Source organism: Haliotis asinina, chromosome 14 (assembly GCF_037392515.1).
Source record: "Haliotis asinina isolate JCU_RB_2024 chromosome 14, JCU_Hal_asi_v2, whole genome shotgun sequence".
Classification (NCBI taxonomy): Eukaryota; Metazoa; Mollusca; class Gastropoda; order Lepetellida; family Haliotidae; genus Haliotis; species Haliotis asinina.
The window spans coordinates 50,738,694-50,751,718 of NC_090293.1; the positions used below are offsets into that span (position 1 = coordinate 50,738,694).

A 13,025-nucleotide genomic window follows, 5' to 3' on the forward strand; every position below is an offset into this window, starting at 1 on the left:
CTCCACTTGTGTCAATCCAGTATACACGTAACAGGTAGGATTTGTATAATCTCCACTTGTGTTAATCTAGTATACACGTAACAGGTAGGATTTGTATAATATCCACTTGTGTTAATCTAATTTAATTGCATCAGTCAGAATTTGTATAATCCAAACTTGTGTTAATCTTGTAAGCATGCACCAAGACTCTGACACAGTCAGTGAGTGAGAGAGTTTCGTTTTACACCACTTTTTAGCAATATTCCAGCAATATCACAGCAGGGAGCACCAGAAATGGGCATCACACATTGTACCCCATGTGAGTAATTGAACACGGATATCCTGCATGATAACCTGTATGAGGAGGAGACCGTATAATGAATAGGCTACTCCACTTCCTCACTCTGACACACTGCTGCCTTAACAAGTCTTAGTATTGTTTAGTACTGATGTGTGGTCTCGGTTGTATGACAACCTCTGACAATACATGCTATGCTGCACTCAGCAATATTCCAGCTATATAGCAGCAGTCAATATATAATCGAGTCTATACCAGAAAATCCAGTGATCAACAGCATGAGCATCATTGTATGCATTTGGGAAATAATACATATGTCAACCAAGTCAGCACACCAGAGGACCCGATTCTCTGATTCACAAGCATGGGTTGCTGAACACCAGTTCTAACGTGGATCATCATAGGTGAGAGTGACAGAAAGCCTCACTAGGTAAGAAGACGCTGACAATGTCAAGTGAGCTAAAAGTAAGTCTCTTAAGTTTGGGTGTTTTATTCATATATATACAATATACATACAATCCATAACCTTCTCTGGACAGTAAGTGCATTTCATATTTTATCAATCACTCTGACACTGAAAACAAATCAATAATTTCCATGGCAACAGTGTTCATCCTAACAAAAAAGTTTGACAAAATTAAATTGGTCAAATCAAGCACTTCCAAAGTCGTCCTGGGGGTAGAAGAGGCGTCAACACATGACTGTTAGACACAATAAGGCTTGACAACCATTTTAATGGTCAAAACAGACATCATTGACTATATGCAAAAACTGGATTTTGGCAATGCGGACAGGGAAATGCATGCTGTTGACAAGATCATGATACATATTCAAAATTTCTGTTGATATAAATGCTTCTGAGCATTTTATGAGTGAATTCCAGTCTGGACCAAACAATCCAGTGATTATTTTAAGCATCATCTCATGATACTGGGGGATGGAGCATGATCAACTGATTTAATGTCAAGGGAAACACCATCTAACAAAAAATGAGACTATAAATAACAACTTCTTGTTTATTGCTGTAGAGCGACATTTCGTTGCACATCTTATACCATTATGGAGATGACAGCGACTACATGCAGGTAGAGTTGTATACGCAGCAAATCAGTAAGTATGGTTTTACGCTGCTTTTGGCAATATTCCAGCAATACCACGGTGGGGATACCAAAAATGGGCTTCACACATTGTACCCTGTGGGTAAATGAACCCAGGTCATCGTATGGGGAAATGAACCCAGGTCATCGTGTGGGGAAATGAACCCAGGTCATCGGTGTGGTGAGCGAACGCTTTAACCACAAAGCCACCCCAATGCCCAAGAATGTATAGTGACAAGCATCATATAAACAATAACAAGAAGAAGTCAATGAACAGTTGCAATTATGATTAGTTTGACGATGATGTAAGAATATAGAAATAACGCACTATGCAATAAAGAAGTTGTTATGCATCAAGTTGTATTTTGTATTTCTCACTTACTTTGAGAATGCCAGTCTGTCAATCACCCTATGCACCTAGCCAGTGGTCACCCACTTAGCCCGAGGCATGCTGTATTTGTGAAGGGCTGTCTAAATTCACCGCTGACCAGCCCGCTGGTCTGGTAAAAATTTTAGGAAATGTTTCGTACATTTGAGTAATTTTCTTTGGATGTCTGGCTAGGGTTTTGGCTTATTTCATACACTGACTTAGCATTTATGGCCATTTATGTTGTCATGGAAACTTAATATCATGCAGTAAGTATCCAGAAACTTGTGAATTTCCCTTGGTAGGTGTACATCTGCTCGGTTGGTCATGTCTTTCACTGGTAGATGTACGTCTGCTCAGTTGGTCATGTCTTTCACTGGTAGATGCATGTTTGCTCGGTTGGTCATGTCTTCCACTACTAGATGTACATTTGCTTGGTTGGTCATGTCTTGCCGTGGAAGCCATACAGCACCCAGTGATACAGCTGTCGCAACTGGTCGGTACGCTTAGCTGAAACAGCAGGAATAATTAATATCACTGCGGGTTGAAAGAACACTTGCAGCTATTTGGCAACATGCACCATCAAAGACCAATCTCACTATTGGAGAATGCCTATATAGCTGTAATTCTTTATTCTGGTTGGTTGTTTAACATGTTGATTGCCTATCATGAGTATACTTGTATTAATTCTGCCCAAATATGACAGGAAACGTTTGTTTATTGTGCATATTTTGCCAACATGTGAGACTTGCTTAAAAATTCCACTGATGTAGGTGCAAGATAACTCAATGTGGTAATTGATACTAAGAGTATACTGATGATAGGCAGTCAGTGTGTTTACACCACACTCTGCAACTTTCCAGCTGAACGACTAGTGTTTTGAAGCTCTCTTAGCACTAAGACAGTTGTAAGTTAATGTTAATGTATGGCACTTCTGACTATCATAGCACTAAGAGAGCTTCAAAAATCTAGGCCATGGGTCTGTAAATTATCAAATCTGGACCAGACAAACTACCTACTGGCATATTGAACATCGATGTACACCATCTGACAGGCACCAATGAAGTCTGAGTACCCAATCCTGTTAATTATCTTTTCCAGCAAGAAGGGTGGTGGGTGAGCTAGTGGTTAAAGTGTTTGCTTGTCATGCCAAGTTCAATTCCCCACATGCATACAGTGTGTGAAGCCCATTTCTGGTGTCCCCAGCCATTATATTGCTGGAACACTGTTAAAAGTGGCTTAAAATTCAACCTACTAATTTACACACTCGTCTGAATATAACAAACCAATGTGAGCTATAGGTGTCTGTTTCATAAACGTCAACATACGATCTATGTTCATCCTGGCCAGCAGCTGTCGCGTGTCGTCTCTCCTGCCCATGACGGTGAGGAGGTTGGTGGACTCTACCTCGGGGAGGCTGATGTTGTAGTAGATGTAGATGCGGTTGTTGAACGTTGCGTACACGAAACATGGCACGTTGCCTTGGTCCGGTAGAGCAAAGAAACCTGAAACATATGCTGAACATCAGCGTGTTATTTGCAATAAAAGCTAACATTCTTCTGTCCCATGTCTACATCTGCTTTGCTAAAATTACACAATCCAATGTGTCTGGGGCAACTTAAGCATATACTGACATGTCTTCCAAGCCTTGAACAATTCAAACTTGTACTTGTGCATTAACAAAATTTGTTGACATCAAAGATTTCAGAGCTATTGATGCTCATAGACCTACCTGCAGAGAAAGCCGCAACATTCTCCTCAAACTGGTACCTCACCACCTCACGGCTGTGGTTGACGATGTATGTTTGGCCGTCCCAGGAACAACACACAACCTCCTCACGATTGTTACCCTAGTGACAAGAAGCCACATTCAACAGTGCACATTTTTTTGCTGTTGCCATAGCAACAAGACTATGGTTACCATAACAATATATCCTGCAATGAAGACAGCAGACAACATCTGGAATAGTCTCTTCTGAGACATGACTGTACCATGGCTGTCCAAATCCAATGCATACTGTCACACATCTTAATTATCATTAGAGAAGTATGAGTGTGCAAGTTTAGTTTTACATCACTGTCAGTAATATTCCAGCAATGCGACGGCAGAGATGGGCTTCACACATTGTACCCATGTGGAGAATCGAACAAGGAACTTCGGCATGATGAGCAAACGCTGTAACCACTAGGCTACCCCACCTCCCCATTATCAGAGAAGTAACAAATGTGGTAGTAAAGGCTTTAGATTTCATGAAATATACTGACCGTAACGTCCAGTTTGTGGAGAGAGAACAGCTGATGATCAACCTGTAGTGACCACACGATCTTGTCCGACTCGGTCTTGTCAGACTGTACAAGCACAAGGCTGCCTGTAAGTAAGCAGGGATGAAACGATATACTGTGGTATTAGTAGAACTGCGGTATTTTGCTGCCAGTACTGGAATTTGGTATTTTCAGTTCTCATACCACCATTTCTATCTAGTTAATATGACAGTTTTGTTCACTGAAAATAATAAAGACCGTGGTTACTTTTTTCAAAGTTAGGATAGGGCCAATTTTATGTCTTGTTTTATGGACCCAAGAATAAGAAAAAAAATCAATTTTTCCCACTCCAAAAATAAAATAAATAATTTTTGTAATTGGATTTCCCCTACATACACTTTGCCAGAAGTAAAATACTTTTTAACATTTAGAAGGTATATTAATTTGACTGGTGATTGTATATTTATTTATTTTCCCTCCTGCCTTCAGGTTTTCTGAGGACAAAACTCCATAAAACAAGAAATAAAACTGGTCTGGCCTTATTAAACAATGTAAGGTTTGGTTCTTCATGCCATTTTTCTGCATTATGATTATATCTCATATTTACTGAATCGATACAGACTGAACTGAAGACCATGTAATGTAACATGAAGTGTACTGTGGTAAAAGCATACCGTGTCAACCCCAGACAAGTGTATTGTGGTAAAAGCATACCGTGTCACCCCCTGACAAGTGTGCTGTGGTAAAAGCATACCGTGTCACCCCCAGACAAGTGTGCTGTGGTACAAGCATACCGTGTCACCCCCAGACAAGTGTGATATGGTAAAAGCATACCGTGTCACCCCCAGACAAGTGTATTGTGGTACAAGCATACCGTGTCACCCCCAGACAAGTGTGATATGGTAAAAGCATACCGTGTCACCCCCAGACAAGTGTACTGTGGTAAAAGCACACTGTGTCACACCCAGACAAGTGTACTGTGGTAAAAGCACACCGTGTCACCCCCAGACAAGTGTACTGTGGCAAAAGCATACCGTGTCACCCCTAGACAAGTGTACTGAGGCAAAGGCACACCGTGTCACCCCCAGACAAGTGTACTGTGGCAAAAGCATATCATGTCACCCCCAGTCAAGAGTTAATTGAAACAACTCCAGTACTTATGGGGTTCAGGCCTATCTGGGTATTTCCATGAGTTATATTTATTTACACACTAGAGGGGTACACATGATATCTAATCTGAACCCTAAAAGTTTAATTAGAATCTGAACTTTATGCACATGAATGTGAAAAATACTTTAACTATTCAGTCAAGGCCGAATAATGATATACCTTGCTCATTTAGGATTTGAAAGCTCTGATGATACTGATATGATGATTCTGCATTAGCATCAGATATTATTGATAGAACATAGATATAATGTTTTTGAAAGTAGCGATCACAGATCTACAACATTTTAACAATGTTGTGTGCCTGCTGGGTTAGTCAAAACACTGACAGTTACCATCTAGAGTGGCCAGGGCATAGAATGAAGATGCTTTGTCGTCTTTTTCCTTTCTCTCTCGTTTTATTCCACCAACAATGACGGTTGACACTTCCTTGTTACGAGCTCTGCAGGACCCCAGGGGATGGTACACAAAGGACTGCTGAGTAGATTCCTCACTGGAATAGAACCCAGAATATGGTGGGATCAGCAAACACTTTAACCACTAGACCATCCAACCTCTCTGGTTGAAGAGTTTGATGTTTCTTGTTTCACCTGTGCTCTGTGAATGACTGACCTGTTCTGTAGATGACTGACCTGTTCCATGTGAGACTGACCTGTGTTCTGTGTTAGACTGACCTGTGTTCTGTGTTAGACTGACCTGTTTTCTATGTGTCACATAGAAAATTATGTGGGGCTGACCTGTGTTCTATATGAGACTACCACTGACCTGTGTTCTATGTGGGGCTGACTTGTGCTCTATGTGGGACTACCACTGACCTGTGTTCTATGTGGGGCTAACCTGTGTTCTATGTGGGACTACCACTGACCTGTGTTCTATGTGGGACTGACCTGTGTCCTATGTGGGACTACCACTGACCTGTGTTCTATGTGGGGCTGACCTGTGTTCTAGGTGGGACTGACCTGTGTTCTATGTGGGACTGACCTGTATTCTATATGAGACTACCACTGACCTGTGTTCTATGTGGGACTGACCTGTGTTCTATGTGGGACTACCACTGACCTGTGTTCTGTGTGGGACTGACCTGTGTTCTATGTGGGACTGACCTGTGTCCTATGTGGGACTACCACTGACCTGTGTTCTATGTGGGGCTGACCTGTGTTCTATGTGGGACTGACCTGTGTTCTATGTGGGACTACCACTGACCTGTGTTCTATGTGGGGCTGACCTGTGTTCTATATGAGACTACCACTGACCTGTGTTCTACGTGGGACTGACCTGTGTTCTATGTGGGACTGACCTGTGTTCTATATGGGGCTGCTCTATCCTGATGTTGGTCCCCTGCAGCAGAGTGACCAGTGTTCCACCTGGCTGGGACGCCAGCAGCTGAGGCTTGTCCTCACCACAACTGTTCACCGTAATGGATCCAATCTACACAAAAAGGGAATGGGTCAAACAGGTTATATACCAACGATGTAGCAACAACTGGTAAACAATGACAGTACTGTGAAGGAGTAAAGAAAATCAAAACTGCTTCTTGGAATTACCAAATGTGGGTTATGCAACTCATCAACTTTTCAAATGCGGGTATCCTTGGAGTTGTAGGAATCGAAACAAAATGAGACTTGAAGCATTTACTAAGTTCAAATTTCCATCGGCATGTGCCGGCATTCGTATCGGCATTTCTTCTTACATAATCTTTCATGAAAGAGTCGATAATGCATCGTTTCTTAGGCTCACACATCACTGCTATTGAGGAAACATTCAAAGTCCCACTTGTTGAAACTTTCTGTAATATTTTTAACTATGCTGACATATGACGGCCATGTTTGAGAGCGCCATTAGTTCTGCTCACTGTCATTGGTTGGGTTATGATGGCGTTATATCTGACAGTCAATTAGCACAACTATTACTTCTCGCCATGTATTAAGGTCGTATAAATTTCAAGCATTGGGGTTTTCCTAAATTTGTTTGTCGTTCAGTTTAAATATTCAGTACTAAATTTAATGATAATTTCCTGGAGATAATAACTATAAAGTTTACACATCATTAGTACAAAACTGCGTACATAATATTAATTTTGTGTGACATGTGGCGCATCAAAAATTAAAATTGCGTTTTGTTAACTGAAACTGAGTAAATTACGCAATTATGCTGTCCAGATGCAACACTGTACAAGGCACAGCTGTTATTCACCATGTTAGTGTATAGCTCACCTGGCCAGCCAACTCTCAGTTTTGGTGTTGTTGGTACTGTATCAACAGTTATTCACCATGTTAGTGTAAAGCTCACCTGGCCAGCCAGCTGCCACTTCTGGTGCTGTATGAACTGTCCAGTGGAGTAGGCATCACTGTCTAGACCTGACTGCCATCGGAAAGTTCGCACCACTCGGTCCGAGTATCCAACAACTAACTCTGTCTGGCCATCACCATCTTGAAACCATGGGAATAAAAAGTGAATCATAACTTTACCCTGTTTGTCCATGTATCTGTATCCTGTATCAGCTTGTCCATGTGCCTGTAGCCAGTATCAGCTTGTCAATGTGTCTGTAACCTGTATCAGCTTGTCCATGTGTCTGTAGCCTGTATCAGCTTGTCCATGTGTCTGTATCCTGTACCAGCTTGTCAATGTGTCTGTAGCCTGTATCAGCTTGTCAATGTGTCTGTAGCCTGTATCAGCTTGTCAATGTGTCTGTAGCCTGTATCAGCTTTGAGAGTTACCAGTATTGACTATGACAGTTGCCTGTTTCGGCTATGAGAGTTACCTGTACCAGCTATGACAGCTACCCATTTCGGTTAGCACAATTACCTGTATTGGCCATGACAGTTACCTGTATCAGCTATGACAGTTACCTGTTTCCGCGATGCCAGTTGTCTGTATCAGCTATGACAGTTACCTGTATCATCTGTGACCATTACCTGTATCGACTATGAAAGTTACTTGTATCAGCTATGACAGTTACCTGTATCAGCTATGACAGTATTAGTTACACAGTGTTTTGAAATTGTGTATGTGACTGTAAGATCCTTCCATACATCCTGAGGCACAGCCAAAGTAAACATGAAATTTACAAGGGTACTACAGTCCAGTAAACTGTTACAAAATAGCATATGACAAATTTATTACCCTTAAGATCTCTTAGTTTAGTTTATGTTTACACAGCAACATTCAGCAAAATGAGATGCAAAAATGTTTGGTCATGATATTTCCTGAATGGTCATAAAGGGTGATAACTCGGGATGGCTTAGTTTCTGATAAAAATGATGAAATTTGAAGTTTTGTTACACGGCAAGTGAAATACAGAAACATTTTATTTTTTGTATACATTTATTGACACAAACAAATAAGAAATTAAGGCAATAATTTTATTACTATTTTTATATTACTAATTGTATATGTCAACTCTAAAATTTCGAAGCAATCAGTGGTTTGGCAGCCACATTCCATCTAAGGTCAAGGTCATTTGTACAACCCCCATGTAGTGTGTCATATGACAGATTTGATGGGATGTAGGGTTCGTACACCCACGCAAATCTGCCTTCATGGTTTCGTATGCTTTGGTTATTAACCAATCACAATTTGACAAATTTCTCTTAAGGGTAATAATTATCTGTATCGGCTATGACAGTTACCTGTATCGGCTATAAGCATCACCTTGCTGTTGGCTGGGAGGTGCTGTGTGTAGGCAGGCTTGAGGATTCTAATGTCAACATCACTCTCATCTTCTTTGAGAAACTGCCAACATATGCAATGAGAAGTTAGAGGACAGTGATGCCAAATCACATTACACAAGGACACAGAACCTTAGTGTTACACTGTAAGCACTGGTAACACAGACACCTACCTCTGAACTTCCCTCCGGTCTGATATCGAAGATGTAGCACCAACCTTCAGCTGTCAGACAAACCAGGTTGTTCTGAAACCATGACAACAACCCTAAATGTAACAAAAATGATCATATGTTTAATGTGATTTTGGCAATGAGTGAGTTAGTTGAGTGCAGAGCTGCTTTGAAAAGTATCAGTGATATTTTACATCACACATTTCTTCTGTTTTGAAACCTTGAAACACAGGTATGGTCCCATAAACTAGTTTACATGTTGCATTATGCCATGCTCAGCAATAATCCACCTATATGATCTTGGGCCTAGATTTTCTAAGCTCTCTTAGCGCTAAGATGGTCTTAAGTTAATATTAATGTATGGCACTTACAACTATCTTAGTGCTAAGAGAGCTTCGAAAGTCTAGGCCCAGGTCTAAAGTACTCTAAACTAGATAATCTAAGGATTGACATCATAAACACTGTTGAACACATTTGGAAAACCATAACATACGACAACCACATCCTATTCAGTGCCAACAAGTATGGGAGCATAAATACCAATTCTGTACGGGATCTTCAGAGGTCACAAGGATTAGTAAGAGACTTGTCTTGCAGCTGATCAGGTGGACACTTCATCTAGTGAATGTGGTACGTTATGTTGACAATTACTTGCAGCAAGCATTTTATGTTACCTCTTATGACAAGATTTAGATGCGGAAAACCAGTTATAACTTGGATCTTTATGGGAACAAGAAACAGTAAATGTTTCTTCTTTCAGTTTCATTTTTAATGTTATTATGACAAGTACACTTTCCATCTTACTTCTGCTGCCTAAAATATGTCAGTGTTAAGTGTCCTCTGGAATTCCTTCTGCTTGAAACAAATTATGATTACCTTTCCTTTATTGCATATATCTCCTAGTCCTATACATGTTATCTGAAAGAAAAAACAAAACATTTCATCATGATCATCTTTGAAATGACACTGCGGTAATTCATTTGACATGCATAACTATCGCTGAAAAATGGTTGGGTATATGTAAAGAGAAACATGAAGTCTAACAAAAAAGGTACACACAAAGATAACAAAAATGATTCTTCAGACTATTGACGTTACTGAAGGGTCCCTATACAAAGCACATTCTAAGGGACTAGCTGGAAAAGAATTACCAATGTACAGAGGACGAGAAACAAATGACATGAATATTTTACTAGGTATCATTTCTCAGGTCATTAAAAGAGAAATAGGGAGAAATATGCAAAGGTACATGACTGCTAATATGTGAATATTTACAGGGAATAGTTGCGTTTTTCAAAAATTTGGTCAGTTTACACGTCACTGGTCCAAAAATTAGCTGGATTTTCTACATATGGAGACCCTTTATCTCAAACTTTAATATCAGTGAATGTTAATGTCTACTTTCATAGAAGTGATTCTAATCTTCAAACCATTCCAAGATCTGAGGTCTTTCTCCATGGTGTGACACTGCTTCCCTTAAAGACTGACAAGTCTCCATCGATGTTCCCCACAACAAGCTCATTATACTGTAAACAGAAGAAGCATAATACAGCAGTCAGACATGCTAACAATCAGATGCAATAACTGTGTTTATTATTATTTCTTAGGCTAGAGTGTTACAGACTTTATCATTCCATTGTGATCAATGCAGCGACAATTTAACATGATTTGATTGAATCAGTCAAAGTTAGAAATACTTAGCCTTCACTAAGTGTAAGAGTTAGAACCTTTGAATTTTCCAAATCCAACAAAACAAACACGTCTGAACCTACAGTGTTAGTCATTATCATTCCATTGTGATGAACGCATCAATTACGCTATGTATGCTCGACGAAAGCAGTTACTTCCAAGTACAAATCTTTCTTATCGTCGAAGTGTCTCTGAAAGTTACACTTACAATACTTCAACAAGCCAAAAAAATAGCAGTTTACCTTATCGTTATCAACATCGCCAAGCACCATCGCCTGATTGAGCAAATTCCCTGAAAACTCTACTTCCACCCGTTCAACAAAGGACACAGTGCGCCACATGATGGATGCAGGAGACGGCTGTCACTCTCTGTGTCCATCAAAATTCGGATACATGAGTAGAAATTTGTACTGCGACCTGGAGCAGAAGGAAATCTAAGGGAGGCAACTCTCAAACGTCTGTGCAGATTTCGCCCGCTAAACAGTTTACCCTCTCTGCATCCGTATATATGAGAGCTTTACATTATTTCGTCAGACAGAATACTTTAATAATTTTTTTGGTAAGAAACAGCACAACAATACTTCAGGCGCCTATTGGTTACATGTATTTACCGGTACCGCATTCCATGATGTCGTTAGCGATCAATTAAAGTATGCGTTTCACTTATTTTTATAATATGGACTCAACAAAACGTGTCAAAAATTAATATTTGAGGTAAAAACTGTCTTATGGTAAACAAATAACTAATAATGCACATTGATATTCCTGGTAGGCTCTCTCGGGAATATTCTTTTTACTGTGTACACCAGGTCACACACAAAAAATAATTCACCAGGAATGCATTACACACATTGTACTGGTCGGGAATCGGATCTTCAGCGTGACGGGCGAGGACTTTCACTACTATGCTCCTTTATTGTAGAAGTAATGGGACAACGACATTAGCAATGTTCATGTATATGGAAGTGTCTACATAACGAACTCAAGGTATGTATGCGTGATAGAGTGTTATAAATGCACTACTGTCCAAAGAGTTGTTATTAAAGTTACGAAACGAAGTACCCACAGACCCCAAGTTCCTAATATCGGTAGATATGTGACGTTGTGATGTTTATGCATTATAGAAATAAAATCTGCACTAAACATGTCCTATGGTGTAATTCGTTCGCAGGATCGTATCATCATGTCATTTATAAACCGAAATAGCAGTAAATTCGTATTTGGATTAGTAAATATTAAAAATGCATAGTTTACCTTTGACTTCAAGATTCCGTGTGTTGAAATTTGAAGTGGCATTGGCCAATACAAATTCTTAGGGGAGCAAGTGTGTTAAGTCTAACGCTATCGAGTGCAAGACACTCTGAGACCCATCTGGCCATTTCATTGTAAGGTGACGGTGTTGATGGATGATCATGTTATCAACCACTAGTTTGAGTGTTCCATGAGTGTTGAATTTTACACCGCTTTGTAGTTTGTACATGTTTCAGTTTACGTCTGACTGCCAGCCATCTTGAATTGGGAGGAACGTCCAGAATGGTGCATTCTACAACTTTGGTGAAATAGTGGTGCTTAAAAGCATTATCAGGGCAAAACGAGGCTCGAACTCTGAATCAGATGTTTCCAACACTCCCATTACCTGTCTGAAATCCGAATCATCAGAGCTATTAATCTTATTCCAACCAGTACTTGGATGTCTCTTGTCGATCATAGTCAATGGCAAATGAAATATTGCAGAAGTGTATACGTGGACATTTGTTTTAAATGTGTATTCCTCAAAGTTGGTTGGTTGTGTAACGCCGCATTCAGCAATAATTAAGCTGTAAGGAGACAGTCCCGGAATATTCGTCAGTGGACCAGACAATCCAGTGATCAGCATGAGCATCGATGACATGCACCAAACATGTCTGTGAGCTTGACCAGTCAATCCCAGGGGATCCTGAAGACCAGTTCTATCCCGGGTTTTCACGAGTCAAAAATGTACAGAACAAAATGTTTGTAACATTTGTAACATTGGCATGTTCAAATAGGTTGTATTTCCCTTGTTTGGTTTGTGAGTTGCTGTAACATTGTAGATGCACCGTCCAGCCTGGAGACCCGTAAAGGTCCCGCTTTCGAATAGGCCTTCCGCAACCCATGCTTGCCATAAAAGGCGACTAACGGGATCGGGTGGTCAGGATGACTGACTTGGTTGACACATGTCATCTGTTCCCAAATGTGCAGATCGATGCTCATGTTGTTGATCACTGGATTGTCTGGTCCAGACTCGATTATTTACTGACCGCCGCCATATAACTGGAATATTGCTGAGCGCGACGTAAAACTAAACAC

At 40.3% G+C, this 13,025-nt stretch overlaps 1 protein-coding gene across 1 annotated transcript; it reads right to left on the reverse strand.

Moving 5' to 3' along the window:
* Positions 1–751: 751 nt before the first annotated feature.
* Positions 752–11,157, reverse strand: LOC137261089 (KICSTOR complex protein ITFG2-like). The gene is made up of 12 exons (XM_067798761.1): positions 10,940–11,157; positions 10,439–10,534; positions 9,885–9,926; positions 9,012–9,083; positions 8,800–8,902; positions 7,460–7,599; positions 6,468–6,598; positions 5,506–5,663; positions 4,007–4,110; positions 3,474–3,591; positions 3,070–3,246; positions 752–2,251 (listed from the first exon to the last, which is right to left on the reverse strand). Exons 1-12 carry the CDS (start codon positions 11,036–11,038, stop codon positions 2,184–2,186), a joined length of 1,308 nt encoding a protein of 435 aa, XP_067654862.1. The 5' UTR covers positions 11,039–11,157; the 3' UTR covers positions 752–2,183.
* Positions 11,158–13,025: the final 1,868 nt, after the last annotated feature.